General features: G+C 39.8%; 1 protein-coding gene across 4 annotated transcripts in view; it reads left to right on the forward strand.

Moving 5' to 3' along the window:
* kmt2e (lysine (K)-specific methyltransferase 2E) overlaps nt 1-24,398 on the forward strand; it is a 127,196-nt gene extending 102,798 nt beyond the window's left edge. For all 4 annotated transcript variants that reach the window (XM_068005009.1, XM_068005012.1, XM_068005010.1 and 1 more), the window contains 11 exons: nt 2,200-2,580; nt 3,016-3,261; nt 4,126-4,279; nt 5,711-5,964; nt 10,129-10,185; nt 12,924-13,487; nt 13,650-13,963; nt 18,527-18,615; nt 19,791-19,934; nt 21,389-21,489; nt 21,690-24,398. In XM_068005009.1, coding sequence (XP_067861110.1) covers nt 2,200-2,580; nt 3,016-3,261; nt 4,126-4,279; nt 5,711-5,964; nt 10,129-10,185; nt 12,924-13,487; nt 13,650-13,963; nt 18,527-18,615; nt 19,791-19,934; nt 21,389-21,489; nt 21,690-23,525 — 4,140 coding nt within the window. In that variant the 3' untranslated portion in view covers nt 23,526-24,398. The remainder of the gene's footprint in view (nt 1-2,199; nt 2,581-3,015; nt 3,262-4,125; nt 4,280-5,710; nt 5,965-10,128; nt 10,186-12,923; nt 13,488-13,649; nt 13,964-18,526; nt 18,616-19,790; nt 19,935-21,388; nt 21,490-21,689) is intronic.
* The last annotated feature ends 2,077 nt before the right edge of the window (nt 24,399-26,475 follow it).

The following is a 26,475-nucleotide window of genomic DNA, read 5'->3' on the forward strand; positions in this document are numbered from 1 at the left end:
ACTATTTCTTTTTTGAACTGCTTGGTGCAAATACTTATTATTATTTATAAAAAAGCTTGACATTTCTTTTAATATTCCCTGCTCTCCAAACCTCATTTTCTATTTTATCTCCAGATCAGTTTCTTAATCTCCTTTTCCTTGTGCCTCTGCCCACCATGCTACCCATAAACAGTAGGACAGAGAAAGCAAAGGATTGTTGTGACTGGAGCTACAGCAGTATAGCAAAGGGTCACTGGTGGGGTGCCAAGGATCAGTGCTGTGGCTATTGCCATTCAAAGTGTACATAAATAGTACCTCCCATGGACAGCACCTCCCAAACTCACGACCTCTACCACCTAGGAGGACAAGGGCAGCAGGCACATGGGAACCACACCACCTGCACGTTCCCCTCCAAGTCACACACCATCCCGACTTGGAAATATATCGCCGTTCCTTCATCGTCGCTGGGTTAAAATCCTGGAACTCCCTACCTAACAGCATTGTGGGAGAACCTTCACCACACGGACTGCAGCGGTTCAAGAAGGCGGCTCACCACCACCTTCTCAAGAGCAATTAGGAATGGGCAATAAATGCTGGCCTTACCAGCGACGCCCACATCCCATGAACGAATAAAAAAAATGATATGGAGCTGTAGACAGCTTCATAGTTAAAGAAAATTCTCCCTTTTGCCCTTGCTCTCTCCGCATTTCTTTTGTTTCCCACAAAGGCTTTTCCCCACAGTTATCCTCTTCCGGCTGGTTTCCTTCCCTTTTCAGAAGTTTTCCATGCACTGTCATGTTCTTTTCCTGGTATTGGAAGGCACACATCATTTGGGAATCCCAATTACAACTACAAAACAAGATGTCAATCTCCCTAATTATAGAATCCGCTACACCTACCACTTTCCAGTTCTCATGGTTTGTATCTCACTTCCCCATGAATAATGACTTGTCCTCATCAGAGGCGTTGTAATCTGTATTGGATAAGTCCAGATCTGCAAAGCTTTCCTGTACCGTCTCCTCCTCTTCCTGCCGTGGACAGTTGCCCAGTTCCCTCTATCTGTTTCAGTATTCCCTCTCTGTGGGGTGACTTCTTTTAGAAATGTGTCTTCACAGATACATACCATTCTTCCATGCCTATGTTGCTGGGAGTAGCCAGCTGGTCCTCAAGCTTAGCTTCCATAACTATGGAAAGTACAGATATGAGGGAAACAGAGACCACCTTTCTAATGGATAGGATGAACATGAGCAAATTTACAAGAGAAAGCAAAGGTGGACTGGGAGTGAGAGAAACTGATGGGATTTTACACAATACAAGAAAAAAAGAAAGATTAACTTGATGTGCTCTGAAAGCTAAATCTTTTGCCAAAGCAAAAAAACAGCAGGTCGGATCGTGCTGGAAAAATAATGGATTGTTAACAATGCATGCCGTTAATAATGCGCAAACCGCTCGGCAAATTCAGGGGATTAAGAAATACGCCCTGAGTTGCGAATCTTCAGAACTTGCTGGTCGATTTACGTCGCTCCACCGTTTGCTTCGCACAGACGGCATCTCGCCCTTAGCCTCACCATTATTTTTAAGAACTTGCTGGATTTGCACATTAATTGCCTGTTAAACGCGCCACATAAAGTTAAGTCTTGTAATTAAGAGTGTAAATACCTTTTTAACAATGTGATAGTTGTTAATGCAATGCCAATCAACCTCTCAGAAAGGGAACAATTTAAACTTTTCAATCTCATGCCTGCATGTAGTCAATTATTGTTAGAGATTTTTTAAAAGTCTTTCTTTTCCTTTCCGTCTCTTTCTCTTTCTGTACCTGATTTCACTCTCTAATTCACCCTCCTTCTCCGTCCTTCCTCTGTTTCTTTCTCAAGTCTTAAATCTCATTGGTTAAGGAGAAACACTGTTTGTCCTGCCGTTCACTACAATCCCAGATGCCCTGTTGCCCTCGCCACACCAACATCAGCTTGCACTAGCAGCAAGTTACGGCGCAAATATTTTTTAGAGCTAACTAACGGTGTACATTGTGAGATGCCCCTCTCCAGCAAGATCCAGCCCAGCAATATCTCTTGTAAATCTTAATAAACTTAAAAGCCATGTGCTTTCTCTGGTTCTTTGCCTTAATGTTAAATTTTAGGAAAATTTACTTGCATCCCTGGTTGAGTTGAGCATGTGTAAATTATAATTACTATATCATTATGATGTTCATCTTTCCCCTAGGAATCAGTAAAAGAAGAAGTTTTAAGCAAGCCAAATCCTGCCAGGGTAAACAGAGCAAAACAGAGGAAAAGCTTCTCTCGCAGTAGGACTCATATAGGACAGCAGCGCCGGAGGCACAGAACTGTCAGTACCTGCTCTGATATTCCTCCATCATCTCCAGAAGTCGATGTCTCCAGTAACCAACAGAATGAAGTTGAAAATTCTTTTCCTGAAACAGCTCCTAGGTCATGCGATGCTAACATGGAGGAAGAGGCAATCGAAGTAGAACCATCAGCAGCAGCAGAAACAACCACAACCATCACAGTATCAGCAGAAGAATCAGCAGGAACACCATCACCAACTATCAACAAAACAACAACCAAATACCCCAAGACAAAAAAGGTGTGCATCTATCTATTTGATCTGTGTCTGTTTATCTTTTTAAAAGTTGTGTATTTGTGTGCCTTAGAATACATTATCAGCATATGGTTGTAGAGACTCCAGCATTGGTAGTGTGATCATGTAATTTATGCCTCAATAGCTTCCCAATAATCAGCCATTTGTTTAAAAAAAAAATTGGTCTATGTCAATATTTTCCGTTCTATTTTACCCTACTTCCCTATTTTTAATAAATATTTACTTCCTATTATTTTTAACTTTCCAATTGTAAAAAAATTAATTTTATTTCGTCTTTGTGGTTTTTTTAAATAATTTTTTGCTCCTGCGTGGCCCAACCAGGAAAATTAGAAGGAAAGCAAATTTATTTTTTTTAAAGATTACAATTACTATTAGTATTCCTAGCATGTTTAATAGTTTTAAAATTTGTTTTTTTTTCAGCATTTGGTCAGTGAATGGTTGAATGAGAAGGCCGGTAAACCAACAGACAACCCTTTAGATAGACCTCTGCGGATAACAACAGACCCTGAGGTTCTAGCTACACAGTTGAATTCATTACCTGGCCTTACACACAGTCCTCATATTTATACAACCCCTAAGCACTATATTCGCTTCTGCTCTCCATTCTTGTCCGAGAGAAGAAGACGGAAAGAGCCTTTGGAACCAAAAGCTGGATCCTGTAAAAAGGTAATATAATTTTACCTCCACTTTCGATGGTCATGTAAATTTATTTTTATGTAGTAATTTTTAATGAATTAACTTGATATCATAGCCCACTTAAAACACAGATCACTATTTATGGAGCCAGATTTTGCTGTCAAAATAACGATGAGGCTAATGGCGCTCGCCATTATTTATGTGTAAATTGTACAGCAACTTCAGGAGAGAAGCAGATGCACAGTTAAATGTCAGTATCCATAAGTTACTGTCCAAGTTGCGCCGCTCCACCATTAACTTTGTGAAAATGGCACTTCCCACCTGTCTCACCATTGACTTGCATTGAATGTCGTGAAGTTTCTGTATTTGCGTGGTAGATACAAACTAAACTCGCCACAGAAAGTTGTCTTGTCATTTATTTCTCTCTCAATCCAATTTTTCTTTCCCACTCTTTATTCCTGTTTCTTTCTGTACTTGATTTGATATTGAATTCACCCACTCTAATTTATACTTCCTTCTCAGTCCTTCAATCTGATTGGTTAAGGAGATACACAATTGGTTGCCCTTAGATGCCCTGCTACAGCAAAGTCTGGTCCATTATTTAGTGAGCAAATAAAGTTACTAAAGGCTGATATAATTTTGAATTTGATAAGGGGATTCCACTGTATATGCCCAAATTCCCATGGTAAGTGATTAGGTTTTTTTTGTGGATTAAATCCACACCATTTTACAACGGCAGACATGTTATTTTTAACTTTCATAAACTTATGGGTTACCTAAGCAGTAATGGAAATCCTGAGGAAGTGAGAGTTTTAGTTTTAGGCTTTTGTTTTTATCTTGTTCTCTGTAATTATACAGATGAATAGCATCTAATTCATACATTTGTTTGTGAAGCGTTGGTTAAAGCAGGCCTTGGAGGATGAAACTTCATCAACAGTTGCTGACGCCTTTGATTCCACATCGTATGATAGCTCTCTGAGTCCAGCAATGAATGGAGAAACGAACAGCCCTGGCACTGCTGCACTAAGTGGGAATTGCTGTTTGACAGGTATTGAAATGTACTAAAGTCACAATCTACTGAATCAATAGGAGTCATAACAAACTGATGTGATGTGAATAAATCTAGAATTGTAATGGATATTATTCCTCATTTCCTCAACCTCCACATATATGGGATCTTCCCCAACCCTGCTTGGCCCTCCATGTCTATTTGGGATAGATCCTTGGTTCTTTTTCTTACACAGAACTCAGGTTACATATCTGTAATCTCCCACCAAAGAGTGTATTTAGTTTTTAGCAATCCTAAGATCAGTTTTTCATTAGACTTTTAACCTGGGGTTTAGTTGGGATCTTGATGCTCTCTGAGCCCTTTGCTCAGAATTTGATAGTTTCTGTGATGTAGATTTGGCTGTGGGTTTACCTAAATGCAAAATTGTTCAAAATGCCACAGAACCATTCCACTATTTGACACCTATGCCTTTCTCTGTAGCTCTGGCTTGCCGGGATCAGCAAAGTCATTGGAAAGGTCCTGCCGCTTTCTTTTAGTTCTTTGAGGTTTGTAGAGGGTATAGTTTCATTAAAGCTTTTAAATTTCTAGTGTTTAGTATGGCACTTGATCTTGAATCATCTCAACCCTACCTTGAGCAAGCCAATCTCAGTCAATTCACAGCTGCTAGCTTATGCCAGCATCTATTTTGAAGGCCACAGGTTATTTCCAATGACGGATACTCACCATGCCTCTCTTTGCTGTCCATTATTGTACAATTTTTTCATGTGTAAGTTCTGTTTCAAACTTGATGTGATTAACTTAATTGTCAAATAGGAGAGGTGGCACTAGAAGTCCAATCCTCCTCCACTCCATGGTTGGATGGAGAATTAAACATGCTTAGAGGATATTTGCTAGATTGCCCATTTAAAAGTTGCCAGAGTTGATAGAACTCTCAGAGCTCTATCCTCCTTTGCTGGGGCTACTGTTTAGTTTAATGTAAAGAATGCAGCTGAAGAAGAAGACCAAGCTGTTAGGGTCACTTTCATTCAATGAATGCAAAGCAGTCTCCACACACCAGTGCACATCTTGTTGATTATCTGGTCTTAGCTTAGTGATGTGGAGGGTGGTTATCAGGTAAATTTGTTTTTATATTTATAATCTATCATATAGTTATACTGTTCTACTCTTCTTCTGTACTCTGTGCTCATGTATGTAGAGAGAGAGAGTATCATGCTGGATTGAGTAAGGAAACAAAAGTTCACTGGAGAAATTGAGCGAGGAGATGGGGAAATATGCACGTGTGTGTGGAGGGAGAGGGGTTGTGAGTTTAACTATTCATTGTTACAGGTTTTGTGCAAAATGTGTGCAGTTTGATTTCTTTCATTTGTAAGTTAAGTGATCAAACTTAGTTTGAGTATTTTTATTCAGATTTTCACTCATTCTTACTCCTAAAATTGTTCTTCTGTTCTCATCTTCTGCCTTGTCTTACAGAATTAACTACCCCTTTAAAGAAGAGAAGATTACGCCATCTAACAGATTCTGGTCTACCTGAGCCTTCCACTCCAATCCCTTCTCCACATACAACGCCCCCATTTGTTGATATCACTGCCTCAGATCCTTCTATGTGTAGTACTCCAACAAAGGGGAAAATAGAGGACGAATTTTGTAGAAATGGCTACAGACCTATTTATTCACCTGTGACACCTGTAACACCCAACCTTCAAGGAAATTCCCTGCAATTTGAGGTAAGTTCTACATTTTTTAAAAATAGGACAATACATAACTGAAATAAATTATAGTAACCATGAAATTAAAATTGAGTCAGAGCCATTTTGCTTTAAGATAATACCACACCAGGAACAATCTGTACATTGTAGACTTAAAAACAAGATTGGTGGATTGTCTTGTAAAAGTAATATTTAAAAAATAGCAAATTTAATTTGTGCTAATATTTCTGGAAGCAATGCAAAACAAAGCTAGTCTTAAATAATGATTGGAGAATGCCTTATATCTTCTGCATTCCATTAGGATAAACACGACTCTCCAAAGAGGAAAGAAACAAGCATAATAACAACAGCCCTTTAAGACTTTTTTTTGATGGAAAGGTATTAGATTTGTGACCCTCCCCCCATCCAATGCTTTATAAAATGTTGTGCTTTCTGGGGATCCATGTTACCATCTCCATGTTACCATCTCCATGTTACAATCTCTTCAGAGTTGCGTTGGTGAAAGTCTGTTGCCATCAAATATCCTAACCCTTTGTCTTATCCAGTTGAATTTATAAAATCGCGTTCTGAAAATTTACGCGGTGACGTTAGAAGATCTCTCCAGATTTCAAGCATGTATTGTGCCAGAAGAGCTTCACAATTCTTGATGGCTATTCAATTTGTATGTTTTACATCTTAAAGTACAACATGAACACATAGTGGCTGCCTAGCTCTCTCCTCTCGTGCTTTTATTATATAGGATGAGTCTAGGATCCACAAAGGTAAGTCAGTGGGCTCATTCAGCATGTAATATTGTTAAGTAATGAAAATAGCAAGAAGACCTTTAGTGGGCAAATTGGGTCTTCCTCAGTAAAATATTTACGTTTGGACTCCAAGGTCCATGTAGAATGACAACTGACAAAGTACCACAAAACTCTTTGAAATCATTTCATCGGAATCTCTTTTTTTCACTGGTCATCTTAGCTTCTTTCTCTTGTCATGTTGTGATTTTAAATCAGGCTTCTTCCCTGGTTCACTAATGGTGGACATTAGCAAACAACATTTTGTCCAGGCATAGGCTGCACCCCCTTCTGCTCTCTACAATCAGATGACAGGACTTCACTGTAGGATTGAGGTACCCATCGACAAGATACCTGGATACTCAGAGAATAGCCTGACTTAACACAGCTGGAAGTTTCAGCATTTTAAGGCTCAGATGACCAATGAGTCTGTCTCTGGGTGGATAGTAAATGCTGTTTTGGACACACAAACTCTGGACATGTTTCGAGATCCTTTGTTCTGATGCTCTGCAAATTGGTCACAGGGGCTGGACTCACTTAGTGGCTTCTAATATTTCTTCATAAATGGACTCTCCACTCGGGAGGTTACAAATTATATTCCCATAAGGATTACCACAAGTGAATATTCTTTCAACTTTATGAATGGTCTGTGTCTCTCATGAAGTAACTGCTTCGTAATGTGCCTTCGTAGTTTTTTCTTTATTTTAAAAAGTTCTCCAAAAACCCAAAACAGGGAGCAAAACTGTTTCTTATTGTACCTTTATAGTTATAATCTTCCAAAGTTCTTGATTCATGGATTGTGCTATTGGATTGGAAAATTACAAAAATCACACCATTTTTTAAGATGGGTGGGAGAGAGAAACCAGGTACCCACAGTCCCATCAGTCTAACATCAGTTGTGGGGAAGTTACTAAAATCTGTCATTAGGGACAGAGTGATCGAGCACTTGGACAAATATGAGCTGATCAGAGTGAGAGAGAGTGTCAGCATGGATTTGTGATGGATAAGTCACATCTGACTAATCTAGTTGAGTTTTTTAAGGAGGTCACTAACATGGTGGATAAGGGAATGTCTATGGATGTTATTTATCTTCTAAATGACTTTCAGAAGGCATTTGATAAGGTTCCGCACAAGAGCTTATTAGCAAAAATGAATGCGCACGGAATTGGAGGCAGCCTTGCAACATGGGTTGGAAATTGATTGGGCGGTAGGAGACAGCGAGTAGGGATAAAGGGTACATACTCTGATTGGCAGGATGTAACAAGTGGTGTTCCCTGGGGATCTGTATTGTGACCTTGGCTTTTCACCATATTTACCAATGACTTGGATGAAGGAATAGAGAGTTGTATATCCAGTTTCGCAGATAACACTAAGTTAGAAGGGACAGTAAGTAGTGCATATGGGAGCAGGAAGTTGCAGAGGGACATAGACAGATTAAGTGAGTGGGTAAAACAATGGCAATTGGAGTTTACTGTGGAGAAGTATGAAGTCATCCACTTTGGATCCAAGAAAGACAAATCAGAATATTTTCTTCATGGTGAGAGACTAGAAACAGTGGAAGAGCAAAGAGATTTGGGTGTCCATGTATACAAATCACTAAAAGCTAGTGCACAGATACAAAAATAAATCAAAAAGGCTAATGGAATGTTAGCCTTTACCTTAAGGGGGCAGGAATGCAAAGTGAGAAAATAATGCTTCAGTTGTATGCAGCCTTGGTCAGACCCCATCTGGAGTACTGCGTTCAGTTCTGGGCACCGCAGCTTAGGAAGGATATATTGGCCTTGGAGTGGTTCCAGAGCAGATTCACCAGAATTGTACCAGAGCTTAAAGGGTTAAATTATGAGATCAGGTTGGATTAGGACATAAACTTTGCTTGTATTCACTTGGGAATAGAAGATTGAGGGTTGATCTAATGGAAGCGTTTAAAATAATAAAAGGGATAGATAGGGTAGATACAGAGAAACTATTTCCTCTGATGGGGGAATCCAGAACAAGGAGGCAGAATCTTAAAGTTAGAGCCAGGCCATTCAGGAGTGAAATCAGGAAGCACTTCTTCACAAAAGGGGTAGCAGAAATCTGAAAAACTCTCCCCCAAAAGGCTGTGGATGCTGGGTCAGTTGAAACTTTCAAGACTGAGATCGATATGATTGTTGTTATGTAAGGGTAGCAAGGGATAAATGGATTTGAGGTACAGATCAGCCATGATCTAATTGAATAGCGGAACAGGCTTGAGGGGCTGAATGGCCTACTTATGTTCCTATGCTCCTTATGGCCTAAGAAGGTGTGAATTGAGTAGTAGTGCAACTCCTAATATTAAGTAGGGAGTTCAGGTGAAGAACGATTACATCAAAAGCAAAATACTGTGGATGCTGGAAATCTGAAATATAAACAGAAAATGCTGGAAATACCCAGCAAGTCAGGAAGCATCTGTGGAGAAAAATTGCATACCTGTTAAGATTGTTTTCATTCTTTAAAAGGGAAGGATCCTTTACATTCTACAGACACACCTTTTCAGCTTCATATCATCTCTATTGAGTAGAATGGGCCTATATTCTCTGGAGTTTAGAAGAATGAGAGGTGATCCCAATGAAATGTATAAAATTCTTAGAGGACTTGACAGGGTAGATGCTGAGAGGTTGTTTCCCCTGGCTGGAGAGTTGAGAACTAGGGGTCATAGTCTCAAGATAAGGGGTCGGCCATTTGGGACCGAGATGAGGAAAAATTTCTTTACTCAGAGGATTGTGAATCTTTGAAATTCTCTACCCCAGAGGGCTGTGGATGCTCAGTTGTTGAGTATATTCAAGACTGAGATCGATAGATTTTTGGACACCAAGGGAATCAAGGGATATGGGGATAGGGCGGGAAAGTGGAGTTGAGGTAGAAGATCAGCCCTGATCTCATTGAATGGTAGTGCAGGCTCAAGCTGCTGCTCCTATTTCTTATGTTCTTATTGGGATGTGCTAATGTCAATTTCTGTTTTATTGTTGATGTGTAATACTATATTGTATTAGGTACTAAAATTAAATTGCTGGGAAAATGGGAGACAGTACCCAAGAGGAATTTGCTGGCTGTGGGAGGGTCAGGGAACCAACACAATGATTCTCAAACCAAATTAATGTGGTGTTATTCCATGATCCTTCCCATTGCTAATGTGGGTTTATCCTAATGGTGTGTAAAAAATGCTTACAACTCAAAGAATGAAGTCAACCTTAATAGGTAGGTTATATTAATATTGGTATTTTATTACAGTATTAAAAAAGCTTGGAACTGTGAGTTAGTCAATATACATCATTTGGTTTTATTTGATATGGTATACTAGTGAACCATTTAATTCAGTTCAGTTTTAAAGTGACCATTGTTCGCATTTTTACCTATTTTTTCTTCTCCTTTGTCCTGTCCAAAGAACATTTCATCACCTGAAAGTTCCCCAGAAGTTAAGCGAAGAGTATACACTCATGAGGTAATTTATTGTAATTTGTTTGTACACTACCCATACTGTAGATGTTGCATAATGTCATAAATATTCTTTCACTCAATTTACTTTTTTTTAAGTTAACATTTAACCCCACAAAGACACAAACGAGATTGTTAATTTGGGGTGTTTGGAATTGTGGACGTGTACCGTTGCTGTCCAATGCACTATACAAACCATCATTCTTCGTTTTCTTCCTTGCAGATTTTCTTGCTCTCCTTCGCTCCTGAAAGCATTAACTCTTTGTTGGGAAATGATTCCGTGGGTGCTAGTTAACTAAGTAGCTATTATTCATGTGTGAAAGAAAGACATGCATTTATATAGTGGTATATCACATCTCAAACATCACAAAATACTTCACAGACAATGAATTACTTTAAATGCAGTGACTGTTGCTGTATAGACAAATAAGACAGCTATTTTGAGCACATAAGTTTCCACAAAAAGCAATGAACTGAATGACCAGTTCATTTTTTAGTGATGTTGGTTGTGGAAGGAATGCTCGCCAGGAAACTGGAAGTACTCCCTCTTCGAAAAGTGTCGTGGGACTTCTAATGCCCACCTGAACCATCAGTATAAGCAGATGAGGCCTCTGTTTAACGTGTCATCCAACTGCTACAGTGGGGTGTCAGTCTAGATGATGTGCTAATGCCATGAGGTAGGTCACGACTTAGGCATGACTACCACCAAACTAAGGCAAGCTGATGATACTAACTAAACCAAGTATAAGCTTTGATAATGGTTGCCGACAATTTCTTTAATCATGTGGGGCATCACAGCCAAGCCCACTGTTATCCTTGCACAACTTTAACATATGCACTTCTAGCGAGGGTTGCTGGATAATAATCAGAAATGGGAACCCTGGTTGATTTCATCCTCTCCCCACACAACTTTAGGCACTGAGGTTATTTGTAACCCCATCACTACTGCTGGTAATATAGTAACTGATTTTGAATGTCTTAAATAGAATATGGTTCAAAGATGCATTTCTTTGTTTAATCGTCCTCTACATACAAATGAATAAGCTGTAATCTGAACCAGATAAATCAGAGGACATGAGGTAGCCTTTCAAAGGTACAACTCCAACTCATCTCATTAATAAGCCCTTGTTCTAGTTTTACACTTCAGTGACCCCCCCCCCCCACCTTGTCTTCAGCAATTCTAAAGTTCCATAGCAGAAAAAAGTTAAATTTGCCATTTTTTTCAGCTATTTCAAAATGATATATGGTGTGATGATAGTCACTCACTTGCTGAACCTTTTGTAAGCTTTATGTTAATTTCTTTACTATTCCTGTGCTGCAGTCTTGATATCAGTATTCTGGTTTCTAACTGCCATTTATTTTCTTGTAGTCATATCGTGTTGATACAGCGTTATTTTAATTTTCCCATTTTGTTCTTTTCTACTGGCAGCCAGATGTAAAGTTTCTTTGTTGGTCCTTTCCAGTATCAGACATCCACCAAAACTGCTTGTGCGGTTTTCCCACATCACAAGCTTCTTAATTTGTATGATCTGTTCAAGATTCTATAATGTGGTTGTCTGCTGCATCCTGCATAACCTCACCTTACAATGGAGACAGGACATTGAGCCAGCAGCAGCTGAGGAGAAGGAGACATCAGAGGAAGAGGAGCCCCAGGAAGAAGAGGATCCAGGAGAAGCTGCAGCAAGACCTGCACAGCCAGCAGCTAGGACTATTAAGCAGCAGCTCATAGACTAATGCTTCCAGTACAAGAACAATCAGAACCAATCCCTTCACATCACTTCTGCATTAACAGACCAATCCATCTTTACGCTCCACATTGCAAGAAAAACCCAAGATTCTGACCCCCATTTACACAGATATCACCTGCCATTGATGCCTGAATACCTCATTATAACCCATCGAATAGACAAACTTGCACTGTTCGGCTATTATGATTTTTAATGCCTTGGAATGGAGCTCCTCCATTGTCTCAGACATGTTGTGGTAACTCCTAGGCAGATAGTCTAGTACCTCCCAACATCTGGTGCATATCAAGGAGTCTCCCTTTGTAGGCTGGGCCTCTGAGGTCTGCATCCTGATCCTCTATAGCAGAACTGGGACCCAGCCTTGCCTTCGGGTTTCCCTTTCCACTGCCTCCTGCTTCTGCTCACGAGTGTTGTGCATCCCCTTCTATCTCACTTTCTATCCCAGCCAGAATGCCGATCTCTGATCAGGTGCTTGGAAGAGATAGAACAAGCGATGGAGCTTCTTCAGGAGGGTTCTCCCCCTCCAAGGCTTCTGCTTCATCTTCCGAAGGATGAGAACCTAGAGTAGGGGAGAAAGCATAGCAATGCAGCCATTAGCAACTAAATCGGTGAACCTGCCTGATCTAAAATCAAGACATGCTGATTGGTTCTTCCTTAGAAATGGTAGAAAGCAAAATTGGTGGCATTGTGTAAAATAATCAAGTATGATCATGCAGTGAGATTGTACAATACATATTCTAATTTTCTAAACTGTGTAGAATAATACTTGTTTGTCAGGGAAGAAAATCTGTTTTCACATTTCTGATGAATGTAAGAAGATTTTCCATTGTTCTGTCCCCATTTCCAGTTCAATTCTTTTGACATGGTGAACTATACTTCATCCTATATAGTGATATACAGTTGCTTGATTCTGAGGAATCTTTTTCTATTAGAATAGTTGAATTTAATAATGTAATAGTAACTTAACTTAACAATAACTTAATTTTTATTTTACTTGCAGACTTCTGACAGAGTACCCTCCCTCTTAGCACTGAATTCTTTAAGGAGCTCCAACCTAACAGAAATGGGACTACATGATGCAAAGACTATTGGAGATGTTAGTCCAAGGAGCAGGACAGAAATTAGCCAGTGCATCAGTGGCATTGAATCTGTATCAGAACTCCAGACAGGACTTGAAGTATGTGAACAGCATGCACTGCATAAAGATTTAGATTGCCCTATTCACCATGATCGGACTGACCCAAACAGCCAATCAGAACCTATTTACAGTGGAATGGGCACTGTTTACTCTTCGTGGATAAAAAGCCCTGAGCGACCCAGCTTAAATTTCTCACCCTTGAATTCCAATCTTCGGGATTTAACACCTTCACATCAGTTGGAGGTAGGAGGTGGCTTCAGGGCGAGTGAGACAAAAATGCTTCAAGAGGACAGCAGACTATCATTTCCAGAAGGAACTGGTTATTACTGCTCGGAGGACGGGGTGATCAGTTTTGGCAAGGGGATTAATGGGGACAGTATGACAGAGGGAAGCTGTACTCCACAAAATCCACCACAGAAGAAAAAAGTAAGTGTTAATGATCAAAATTAACAGAATTGTCTTCTGAATGCTTAGTACTTGTGACAAAAAATGAAGGAAGAAATATAATTTGTAGCTTAACGTAGTGCAGTTTTCAGTAACTGATGGGTTGCTATTGTAGTGTACTTAAAATTTGCTTTTTTTTTTCAGGTGTCTTTACTAGAATATCGTAAAAGACAGCGGGAAGCAAGACAAAGTGGTTCCAAATCAGAAAGCTTCTCTCCAGTTGCCACATCGCCACATAGCATTGGTGGTGGTGGTAATAGTGGGGCCAGTAGCAATGGAAATGGCAGCAGTAGCAGCAGTGTAAGTGCTAGTGGAGAGCAAGGAGAAAGTATCCCTAGCCATTCATCATCCTTGCTTGCTACAGTGGAGTCTGTCAGTCCCATTGAAACTGGCAACAAATCTCCAATTAAGCAGACACCTTCAACCGAAAAAAAATTAGATGATGCAGATGTCCAATGGTAAGTTCACATGCCCATTTTTTGGAGCAACGGTCTATCGTGGGGGACGCGGTGATGGTGGTTGGAATAAAACTAGGCATCTTAAGTCCAACCTAAGAATATAATTCTTATGCACCAAAAAAGTGCCCTTTGTATTTTCAACTTGAAGCATAACCTTTAAAAACAAAATAATGATCAAAGAAAAAATAAAATCATAACTTTTTTTTAGAAGTACTTGAGCACTACAGTTTTAATTCAGTCTACTAATTTCAACTGGAAATACCAACACAATTTAGAAATCAAATTTCTTATGTGTAAATATGCTTTACAGCTGTTTACAATAATAACTTGCACTTACATAGCACCTTTAAGGGAAAAATGTAGCACGGCAAAAGAGCTTAGCAAAGGAATTTCAGAATGCAGAGGCATGCTGGCTGAAAGTTTTGCCACCAGCAGTGGAGTGGAGGGCGGAGAACAGAAAGTGAAAGCTGGGACTTAGGGCTGGAAGAGGTTGCAGAGGCAGGATGGGGCAAGGCCATTGGAGGATTTTTAAGCAGAGACTAGGATTTTAAAATTAATGTGTTGTGAGGCAAGGAGTTGGTAGAGGTTGGCGAGGACATAGGTAATAGGCAGGTAGGACTTAGTATATGATAGGATGCACATACAAAAAGTTTGTGTTGGATACTACGCAGGAGGCCAGTGGGATCATTGAACATGTTTAGATTGAATGTTAGCTCAAAGCAGACAGCAATACAGTGGTTTGCAATTTTTCTTATAATTCTTCATCCTCCACATGGCAATGGAGAAGGTCTGGCTATCAGATTGGATCCAGGGGAAAAGATTGCAAAAAACTATAGCCTTGATTTTCAAACTGACATTATTTTAATGCTAGTGTTATCACATTTGAAATAAATGAGATAATGCTGATCATAAAATCTAGGCAAATGTCTCCTTAAGTCATAGTAACAGGAATGTTTTGTGCAGAAGACCATTAATTTATCTAGCCTACCTTTCCAAATCACCCATCAGTTTCCTTACCATGATTTTGGAACTGATAGTCCTGTATCCTTTCTCCTAATCAGAATTTAACCTGGCCTTTTTTTAAAAAAACCTGCCATGGCTTTCTGTTCTACCAACCCTGCTGGTAGCCTACTCCGCAATTCTATCACGCTCTTACAAAAAAAAACTCTTGCCTAAATTTCTTATTTTCTTCTGACCCCTTTAAACGGTGAGTATCTCAAAGTCTATATCAAATCTTCCCTTTCCTTCTCTTTTCCAAAGAGTAATGTCCCAGGATAAATGATCTTTCCTCATAATTTAGCCCATATAAGTACAGAAATGAGCTTTGTAGTCTTCCTCTGGATTCACCCAATCATTCTACATCTTGGAATACAGAGACCAAAATTGAACACAATATGCCAGATACAACGTCAGCAACACATCCTTAAACTTGTAGATCACATCTGTAACTATATATTCCAATATTTCATTTGCTTTCATCACCACCGAACACTGAACCAATGATTTTAATGACTTGTCTGTCAAAATCTGTAAATCTCTTTCTTTCTTTCTTATTTCAAGCACATTATCATTTAATGTGTTCTCTTGACCTCACTTCTTTCTCATGAATTTGCACTTACTGTGTTGACCTGTGCAACCTCTGTCCATTGACACAGCCGGTTCAGATCCTTTAGCATCACTAAACACAGCATCCAATTTAGTATCATTCAAACTTTAAACACCTTGGACTGTATTCTGTCCTCTAAGCCAATTTATATGTTAATTATGAACAGCAGTCTGACCTCCGTGGGATTCCACTGCCAATCTGTGGTGCCTCCCCCCCCGAACTTTGCTTTCTACCCTTCAGCCACACATCAATCCAGTCTAATACTTTGTCATCAGTCTCATGAATATGTAGCTTGTGAATCAGCCTGTTACATTTGATGTCAGATGCCTTCCTGAATTTCAGGTATATAGTATTCATTGCCGCACCCTTATCCACATGATTTGTAACGTCCTCAAAAAACTCCAGTAAATTGGTCAGGCATGACCTGGCACTTCTGAATCCATTCTGGCTCTCTCTAATCATACCCTTATACTTCCAGATGACCTGCTATACTGTCCCTCATCAAAATTTCAGAACATGTTTCTCACATTCAAGTTACCACTCAAAGGTTTGTAATTTGACAGTGTTCATTTTGAAAGATGGAGGTTTTATTTGCCATCTTCCAATCCAGTTCCAGTGAGCTTTGACCGATGTTGATGAGAGAATTATCAATCTCCTCGACCAACTTTACCAGCACCCTTACATATGAACAGGAGTAGGCCATTTAGCCCCTCGAGCCTGTTCCACCCCTCAACCCTTGTATGTCACAGCCTGGAGCCTTCAACTTACTAAACCTTTTCACTATGCTTTCCCTTGTCTTAAAGATGTTCTGATGTCATTGTCCTGGCCTGCTTTTTGTGTGGGTTCAAAGCACATCTCTCGAGCGAAGCAGTTACTTTGTTTTCTCACCCATCCTAGTCTGAACTTGAAGTGTGCATCAACACAGTTTTTTCATTTTTCACTTGGCGAGAAGGCTGTCATGCAAGATTAGTTTTAAGCCATGTGTGAAGCATAGCAGGTCTTGATGGCCGCAACAGATACCCTTCATTACGACATGATATGGCCTTGTGGCAGAAATGGGTGTTTTTTTGATCCATAAAAAGAGCTATTAATGCCTGGATGCATTCCTTAAGGATAGCATCTCCTATAAGAGAGAGTCCTGAAAATTATGATAGTTTAGAACCCATCCACAGTATCTAAAAAGTTGGATCTGCTTATGGTACTTGAGTCAGCATCAGCTTGTGCTGCTTGTAAGATTAGTTTCATGCTAGCTGGTACCAGATGTCCAGCAGGGACTTCACCAGCTTTAATTGAAGGTGACCAGTGGCTCTACTCATCGGCCCCTCATCTTCCTGTCTGTCAATCTCCATGAAGTTCCTACCAGCACTGATCAGTACCAACCAGCCGAGGAAGAAAAAGAGGCACTTTTTATCCATTGCTGCTGAAAGGGGATTTTCTGAGTGCTGGCTAACATCAGAGACACTTACTTACCCTATAGACATTAGGAGCCCTTCCTCTCACTGCTAGGAGAACACATAGTTGCTGGCCAACAATGGCCACTCCTCCCTCAGGTTTGGTCAGGCAGGGAAGGCATAGCTTTCTGGTAGACATGTAGAGGACACTTAAAGCTTTTCTTCCAAATGGTGAGATGCCCTTTACTTGGGTGAAGGATCCCTGCTTCCTTGTGCAATGTTTTATGGTTTCCCCGTCCCTGGCACTTTAATTAATCACTGAGATGTTGGAATAAATTTCATCTTCAGCCAGAGGGATCAGAAAATTGGTGATTGTCCCTCATTAGTTTCCAACTGGTAGGCGATTGTGGCTTTTCTCTGGTCTATAACTTTAGGAAGTTATCTGTACAAATCCTTAAGCCATCGAAGAAATGATAATGACCTTTTCATAGTGAAATCCGAAACCTTTCCTACATGTGTCTGAAAATGGGAACCATAAATATCAAGTCCTCCAATTAAGCTTTCACAGGGTTGATAAGAAACCCAAGACCTTGAAATATGTACAGAACAAACCAGCTGGATTGACAATCGAGCATTCTGTTGAGAAAGATCTCTGACCTGTACCATATCAAAGCCGATTAAACAGATCCCACGTAGCGCATGGTAGTGCTGTATGCGTCTGTGCACATATGAATTGACCTCATTAGGGAATGTGGGGTCAGCTCATGTGCATAATTTTATGCTGAGATCCCCATGGTTAGAATTAAGGACTATTGGCTGCCTATTGTGCGCCAAGCAAGTTTCCACCGTGGAGGAGGGGCGCTGGACAGCAGCAACTGAAAACGTTTAAAATATATAACATGGTCTCCCTTTCAGTGCCCATATCGCCACTCAAGCGCTTCAACTACTTTATAGGAGGCCTACTGAGCCTTGCTGAGCCCTTGTCACTCAAATTGGGGCAAGCTGGGTGCATTGTAGGCCTCCAGCCTCTGCGCTTGCTTGATAACACAGGCAGTGAGTCCCATATGTACTGTAATGCTCTGGTAGTCTGCCATCATATTATTGACCCCAGTCTTGAGCTCTGATTTGCATGGTTCTAGAAGTAGCACCCAATCTAGAGAGGGGTACAATGAGAGAGAAAAAAAGGGCGGTCTAATTAATTGATGGTGGAAGTAGCTTAGAAGAAAATTGAGAGAATGAACAATGAATTAATATAACCATTCAAAGTAATAAAATCATGGAAGCATCCTGTGTTGATCGTAACTACTTTTAGTAATGCAGCACACACTGTTCAGATTGTAACTCCTTGAAATCAGTTCCCCTATTGATTTGCTTGTCAATGTGCTTAAACAAAAATCTTCAAAAAGTAGGCATGGGAAAAATATTAAAGGTAATTGTAGTTCTTTTTAATTAATTTTTGGAAGTGCTGCTAAATGTTGTTTAATTGGCTAACCAGATAACCTTTAAAGCCTTTGGAGTGTTATGGGGTACCAATTCCTTGATTTTTTTCCTATATTCTATTTTAAGGACTGCTTCAACCTCAGTAGAGAAAGTAAGAGAAAGAAGCTATCAGAGAGCTCTGCTTTTGAGTGATCATAGAAAAGAAAAGGAAGGTGGTAAGTGTTATAAATCTCTTATTTTTTTATTTGAAATATACACATAAATAAAATGAATGGATTCTCATGTCGATACAGTACCTTCCTAAGAATGTGATTTCCCCTTTATTTGATACACACTTCCTGCTATTACAAGAAAAGGACGGTCATACTTACATGGCAACTTGCCACCACTAACCTGACCGTATGATTACTAATTTGGCTGTAGCTATTGATGCACTAATGGAGCAGGTGTAGGTGGAAGTATGTGGTTAGAAGAATTATCAACTAGTTGAGAACTAACAAACCTGTCAGCTGTAAGGCTGGTTGATTCACTTGGTTTGACATCAGGATTTGGTTCTTTAGTGGAATTTGTTTTTGGTGGTTTAAAGTTTTTTAAATGCCTAATGTATAGTCTTACGGAGTAGGAAAGATAGAGGTTCAGTCCTTTCTACATAACCGTACTGTGCATAATTCCTGATCTGAAGTGCGGCAGACATTGAATGTTGCACAAAGTGGTAGGCAAAATTGAGTTGGAGTGGTGTGTTATACACTTTCTAGAGGCTGCAAAAGAGTGCTTTGGCAGAGATTTGGAGGCATACTGCCTGCCCACCCTCCTGGTGACTGAAGCATGTGGCCTGGCTGGACATATACAAAAGGGGAAAATTGAAGGAAATGTCTATCATTGGAAGATGAATACTGTCAGTATTGTTTACGAATGAACTTGGAACTCCCACCAGGCTGAATTTGAGGTTTCAAAATCTGTTTGCAAAGCAGATTTATTATACCATTTGCAAATAAGTAATATTGGTATTAGATATTTATAAGAAACTTACGGCATTTTTAAAAATCAGTTAAACGGGCATTTGGGACATTGGGTGCAATTGCCTGTCATTGGGATCAACTCAGCAGATTGACGAGGATTGTTCTTTTGTTTACAAAATATTATGTGATTCAAATTATTGGTGCTGTCCAAAAGAAGTTACGAAGATATGGTCGATCTACATTAGTGTCTGTTGTGATACTGTATTCCTAATGCTGTGTCTATTTAGAGTGAAAGGGCTTTATGATGAGCAATAGTCAATGACAGCTTTGATATTTATTTAAAAGTACATTTGAAAAGTTTTTTTGCAAATTATTCAATAAAATCAAGTCTATAGTTTCTAATGCTCTCTTGTTGGGACTTCCATCTGTAGGAATGATTTCACCCACCCATAGCCCAACATCAACTCATTGGCCACAGTCTCATCTCCAAACTCCACCATCATCCCACTGTTCAAAACTCATTCCACGTCTCCAACTGAAGATCCCAGCTTTCTCTCCCAGTGAACCTAACCTAGGTCAGTAGTGAAGACATTCCATAATCATTCCACCATTTTTTGTGACCTGTAATTGTTATAAACCATATTTTCTAATATCATACAAGACTGGAGTCCCCTTATTGTTCCTCCATATTGCCTGCACTGATAATTGACTGTTTTATGTTAACACAGTTTAAGAAATAAACTGGTTTCATATCTGAAATGTAAAATTTATTTTAAAATTATACATCTTTGTACCCATAAATAAAATAATGTATGTGGTAAAATGTATATAATCTGCAATAAAAATGTGCGCACCTTGTACTTGTATTTTCTCTTGTATTCTGGAATTTATATTACTACTTACAACTTCAGTACAGCAGCTAGGTGTGTGACAATTGTAAGACAAATATTGTCTAGTGGTTTGTGCAATTCTGCTGGTATAAGTTTAAAGGAATACTCCACAGTATGGCTGCATAATGGCCTTATAAAGGGATGGAAAAGAGTTATTTGCCCTTCAAGCCTGCTCATTCCACCATGCAATGTACAAGTTAAACATCATGCATCTTCCCCAGTTTATGTCTTACCTCCTGAGGAGGTGTCTGAACACAAGTATAACTTCCAAGAAGAGAACTGTGAAACCTCTACCCGTCTTCTAAAGGTAATTGATCAAAACACTTGGATATCTGTCTAACATTGCAATCTCCATTATTCAGCCTGGCCAGTTTAGATCTTCATGTGGATTTTTCATGGATCCCAGTAGGATTAATGATTAAATATTCCTGAGGAGTATTGGAAATGTGAGACTAAGCGCTGAGATATCATGCCTCAACTGTCCTGGCTCATGCAGTGCTGGGAAACGTTGCAAAAAGCGTGGTCTGATCAGTGGGGAGGGATCTGGCTCTATATGAATCCATTTTTAAAAATTATTTCTTTAAGGAATATTATGATTGTAGAGTATTCCTTTAACAGCACTGGCCAACATATCCATTAGTTATGGCTCACAAAATGTCTGTAACTTTACAAAGTTTGAAGGATATATTTGTTGTACAGAAGAACACTGCTTACTGTGGTAATTTTGCCATGACCTCATTTGTACATGGAAGTTATTGAAACTCAAAGCCCCACCTTTATGAAACTCAGATGTTCCATTTTTGCTAAAGGGTAGAAAATGTTGCTTAAGAATGCTAATTAGACCAAATTTTGGTACGCAACTAATGTTAGTGGGCTTTTGCCTGTAATTGAGAAAAAGTACTATGAATTGTGGTTATATATGCTTTGTAGATCACTGCATGTTAGAGGAATACATAGCATTATATAATACTGTTGCAGTAGATGCAAGGTATTTTAAATAAGAAATGGCTGTTCTTTTTAAATTTAGGGAAGCCACTTTGTGTTTCTTTCAAATTGCAATTTCAAAATTAAGCTTACAATTTTAATACTGCCTCACTGTTCTAAGAACACATTAATTTATTTACTTGATACTTCTGCAGAAATTTCAGATGCGGAAAACCCAGAGCAAATTGCTGAAAAGGAGTGTCCATCTCCAGTGACTTCTCAAAAGCATAATATAAGCCCTTCAAAATTAAACAAGGTAATTTGTTATTGGTTGCTTTGGAATGTATTTTATTATGTACACTTCACATTTGTAATACTGCACACAATAATACAGTAACTTGTATAAAAGTTATGACTTAGTATTGTTAATTTAATGGATAATGAAAAGCATTATACAGTTTATGTTTCCTGTTTTCAGTTTAAATGATTTGTTCAAACCTTTTTTTAAATTAACAGCCAGCACATCTGCCTTGTCCGTCGTCTCCTGCATTTTCATCCCAGTCCCAGGTAAAGTTACAGGCAAAGTCTCAGACCCTGCTACAGTCTCATCCTTGCCAGATAGAGAGTGCAAGTAATATAACTGAGACCTCTAATCAAAATCAACCTAAATCTGAGACACAGCAGAAACTGCATTTTCCGTTTGATTCCCAGCCAATATCAAAAACTAATTTTAATAGCCAGTCTGGAAATCCACATAATTCACAGCATCCATGTCCATTACAGTCCCAGAATTCAGTAAAACCATCTAATTCTCAGCCAGCTCAGCTTCCATTGAAGACTCAGTGTCCTGTGCTCCCAGCACATGCTGAGCATCCTCTTAAATCTTCAGCCCCTCACATGCCTGGACAGCCCAACTATCTTCCATCAAGTTCTCAACCACAGCCTCAGACGCACCTACATTCACCAAAGTCTCAGTCACAACAGCTGGGATCACCATACAGGACAATTCATTCGCAATCGCCTCAAGTGGGAACTACACAGGCCACGTCACACAGAGGATCCTTTTTAACCCCTGTCACTGTGGGGCAAGTGTACTATCAGGCAGCACAGCCTGGGAGTTTAGCACAACAGCAGCAGACAAGTGCAACGTTTTATCCTTCATCTACAGCACCTTCAGGTCATCAGCCTAGTCTGAGTCAGTTCAACCAGCAACATTCAAACAACAGTGTGCCCCCACCACCGCCACCACCACCGCCGCCACCACCACCACCTACCTATTATCAAAACCAGCAACCTTCTGGGAACTTTCAAAGTTTTAATCAGCCAAGAACAAATGTTCCCCAACAGGGTACATACTCTCCTGGACCAAGTCCAAACCAAACCTTGCCTGGACCTGGTTTGCTTCAACCTTCTCCTGGGTCCATTATACACCAAGGGCCCCCACAGTCTCCAAGTTCTGCTTTATTGCAAACTCCTGGGCCGCTCCCAGCAGCGGCTGCCTCTGCACATCATGCATCTCCTACAGGGCAGTATCTGACACCTCCAAGTTCTGGTCTGCATCACTGTTCCTCAGCATCTGCAACACATCCTCCACCACCACCTCCAGTATCTCAATCACCTGGATCAGGACCACACCTTTTGCCTCTCCAAGGCCAACATCATCCTCCACCTCAAGGACAGGCCCCACACCTACCACCATTGCCACATGTAACTAGTCCAGTTCATCCAATACCACCAACCCAGGCGCCACATCTACATGCTCAAACTTCAGGACATCATCCACCACCACCTCCACCTCCTGGGCCAGCACCTCTTCACCCTCCTCCACCTTCTGCAACGGGACACCAATCTCTACCAGCTTCTGGAACTACAACATCGCATCAACTTGCACTTAATTCAGCACATCCTCCTCCTCCTCCTCCACCACCGCCACCACCACCACCACCACCAGCTCCAAGTGTTCTTGGGCCAGGACATCATGTTCCTCCAGGACAAGGGTCTCATCATCCAACTCCTCAAGGACCACACCATCTTCCTCCAGGGGCCCATCAGACTTTGAGTCACCATCCAACACATCATACTCCTCTAGGATCTCAGCTTCCGCCTGCAGGATCAGGATCTCACCATTCACTGCCAAGACCAGGCTCTCACCACCAACCTCAAGGAGCAAATAGTATTGCAGCACTTGCAGGCCCAGGATTCCATCCACCGTCTCCCAATGTGGTACCACTTCCACATGCAGGTCAGGGACTTAAACAGACGCCTGCATTACCCTCACAAATTTCTGTTCCCAGACCACAATTGCCACCGTCTTTCCAGCAAAACAATTTTCACAGCTCAGGATGGCACTAAAATGGGGCTGTGCTGACCCATTTTGAACATTATTCTGTAAAATAAGATGTAAATATTTTATGTACTGTATCTTTTAAAGATACTTCTTAAGACTTGTAAGTCAGACATTGTAATAAACTTATCACCAGTGCTCATCTTTGTTTGTCTTTCGCACAACTGTTTTTGATTCTTAAAAACATTTTACTCCTGTTGGAGCTGTATATATGTGTTTGTGAAGCCAGTGGGAGGAAAAACATTTTTCAAATTTTATTTTGTAAGTAGACATTCCAGCCTTCCTTACTGACATTGTAGTGCACAGGTTGGCTCAAAATTGTAATTTAGTATTTTATTGTTGCATTTAAAAATGCATTTATTGAATGTTTTGTATAAATTTTTTTATTCAAGTATGTTAAATATAACTGCACTTCTAAGGAGTGTTGGCACTCATGCAATTTACTTTTAATTTTTTTTTGTTCAACCCCTTTTCTGTAGTAAAATATTTTCTTTTCCTTTGTATACTATTAAACAATAGCAGAACAATGCAATATAGGTTTTGAAACAGTTGTGGCGTGGAACATGGTTCTTTTACTTAACTTTATTGGTTATTTGTAGGAAAGTAATTTAATGTATAGATTCTTTCTAATTTCTTCTGGCAGAAGTTATGTAAATAATTGTGTATTTACTTTTCTTTTGCTTGTAATACTTGCCAACGCTTCTATCCCATTTTTGAATACTGTTGTACATTCGAGTCCCTTTGCAAATATGTGTATGTTCTTTGTGAGCTTAGTATAAGAATTTTAATTTTTTAAGATACTGTCACATTGCAGCACTGGTTGGGCATTTTAATCCATGTTAATAAATCACAGTAAATTGCATTTTTTTACAAATTATAAATACAGACTCGTAGGATTTTGTCTGGAAATGTACATTTGCTAGTGGTTTTTAAAATAATTGCATTTAAACCATGAAAAGTGATTATTTTGCAGAAGGAGGGAAGAAAGATTAGCTTGCAAGCATTAGTGAGCCCAGAAATGCAATGATGTACTAATGTGCAGTTAAAATTACATGATTGCAGAAACAACAAGAACAACTTGCATATATATAGTGCCTTTAACGTGGCAAAAGGTCCCACGGTGACTCACAGGAGCGATTATCAAACAAAATTTGACACCGAGCTTCCTTAAGAGATATTAGGACAGGTGACCAAAAGCTTGGTCAAAGAGGTAGGTTTTAAGGAGTGCCTTAAAGGAGGAGAGAGAAGTGGAGGGGTTTAGGGAGGAATTCCAGAGCTTAGGGCACGGCCGCTGATGGTGGAGCGAAGAAAATCGGGATGCACAAGAGGCGAGAATTGGAGGAGCACAGAGATCTCAGGGTTGTAGGGCTGGAGGAGGTTACAGAGATATAGAGGAGTGAGACTATGGAAGGACTTGAACACAAGGATGAGAATTTTGCCAGACCAAAAGCCAGTGTAAGCCAGCAAGCACAGAGGTGATGGGTGAATGTGACTTGGTGCAAGTTAGGATACGGCAGCAGAGTTTTGGATGAGGTCAAGTTGACGGAGGTTGCAAGATGGGAGGCTGGACAGGAGAGCATTGGAATAGTCGAGTCTAGAGGTAACAAAGGCATCAACTCAGCAGATGAGTGGAGACGGATGATGTTACAGTGGTGGAAGAAAGGATATGGGGTCGGAAGCTCAGCTCGGCAAATAGGAGCCAAGGCTGCAAACAGTCTGGTTCAGCCTCAGACAGTGGCCAGGGAGAGGGATGGAGTCGGTGGCTAGGGAATGGAATTTGTGGCGGGAACCGAAGATAAATGCACTAAATTAATTAATACTTACTGATATAAATGATATTCGCTCCATAACTCATTCATATTAGTTCCCGTGATCTCATCAGCACTCATTGAACAAACGTAAATGAGGAGTGGAGGAGAATGTTGATACAATTCTTTGATAATAGTGAGCTACTTTTGAAATGCAAAATAATGATCTGGGTTTGTATAAACAAGTTATCCAACAACTGAAATTCTTACTGCTTTTAACTCCGCTGTCCCCTGCATATATTTGTGTGATACTTACATATGCTAGACACACTATTTATTTGTGGAAGTTGAAAAATTACAGTCATGTCAGTTTGAGATCTTTTCGCTGTGGAAAAATTATCAACTGAAGTGATGCCAATGAACACACATTGCAAGTTCCTGTGATTTTAAGTAAATGCAGAACGTTGTACCGTGCGTTTGATACTAGTATGTTAAAATCATACCGGTGCGACCTCAATGGGCTGAATGGCCTTCCGTGCTGTAACCTTTCTATGATACTTGAAATATCACCACCTTCTCATGTAAAGAATTTTTGGAGATACCTACAAACTGGATTTATGAAGCATTAAAAAACCTCAAAATATAATCCTGTTAACATTGCCTTTAACTAGATATTCTAATCCTTTTTTTAAAATAAAGTTTTGTTTAAAATGAGGATTAAAATCAGATTTTCCTGTTCAGTGTTCCAAGACAAAAAGGACAGTTGATCTTGATCTTACAAGCTGATTACATTAACAATGAAACAAAGTATTTTTCATTTTCAACATCCACAGACAAATGGGTATTGCTGTCACTGCATGGGGAAGTGTCTCAATCTAAAATCTTTTCAGACCAAGTCCCATTTAATATACCAGCTTTGGATGCTGGTATATTAAATATATAAAGCTTATATTGCTGTCATTTTCACCCTCTTGTTTCTTTCTCTCTTGCTCACTGTTCTTCAGTTTGGATTCTCTTTCACTATTTACTTTGGATTGTATCTGTATCCTCTTCCATCTCTATATCTCTTGCCCTGTTCTTCACTTTTGTCTCCCTTCACTTTTCTTGATTTTCCTTGCTCTCTCCTTTTGTAAAGTTTCAATTAGTAAATATTTACTCGTATGCATTACTTGCAGTGTCTCAGTATCAACACCCTAATTCATATCCTGGT

This window comes from Heptranchias perlo, chromosome 24, assembly GCF_035084215.1.
Source record: "Heptranchias perlo isolate sHepPer1 chromosome 24, sHepPer1.hap1, whole genome shotgun sequence".
Lineage (NCBI taxonomy): Eukaryota > Metazoa > Chordata > Chondrichthyes > Hexanchiformes > Hexanchidae > Heptranchias > Heptranchias perlo.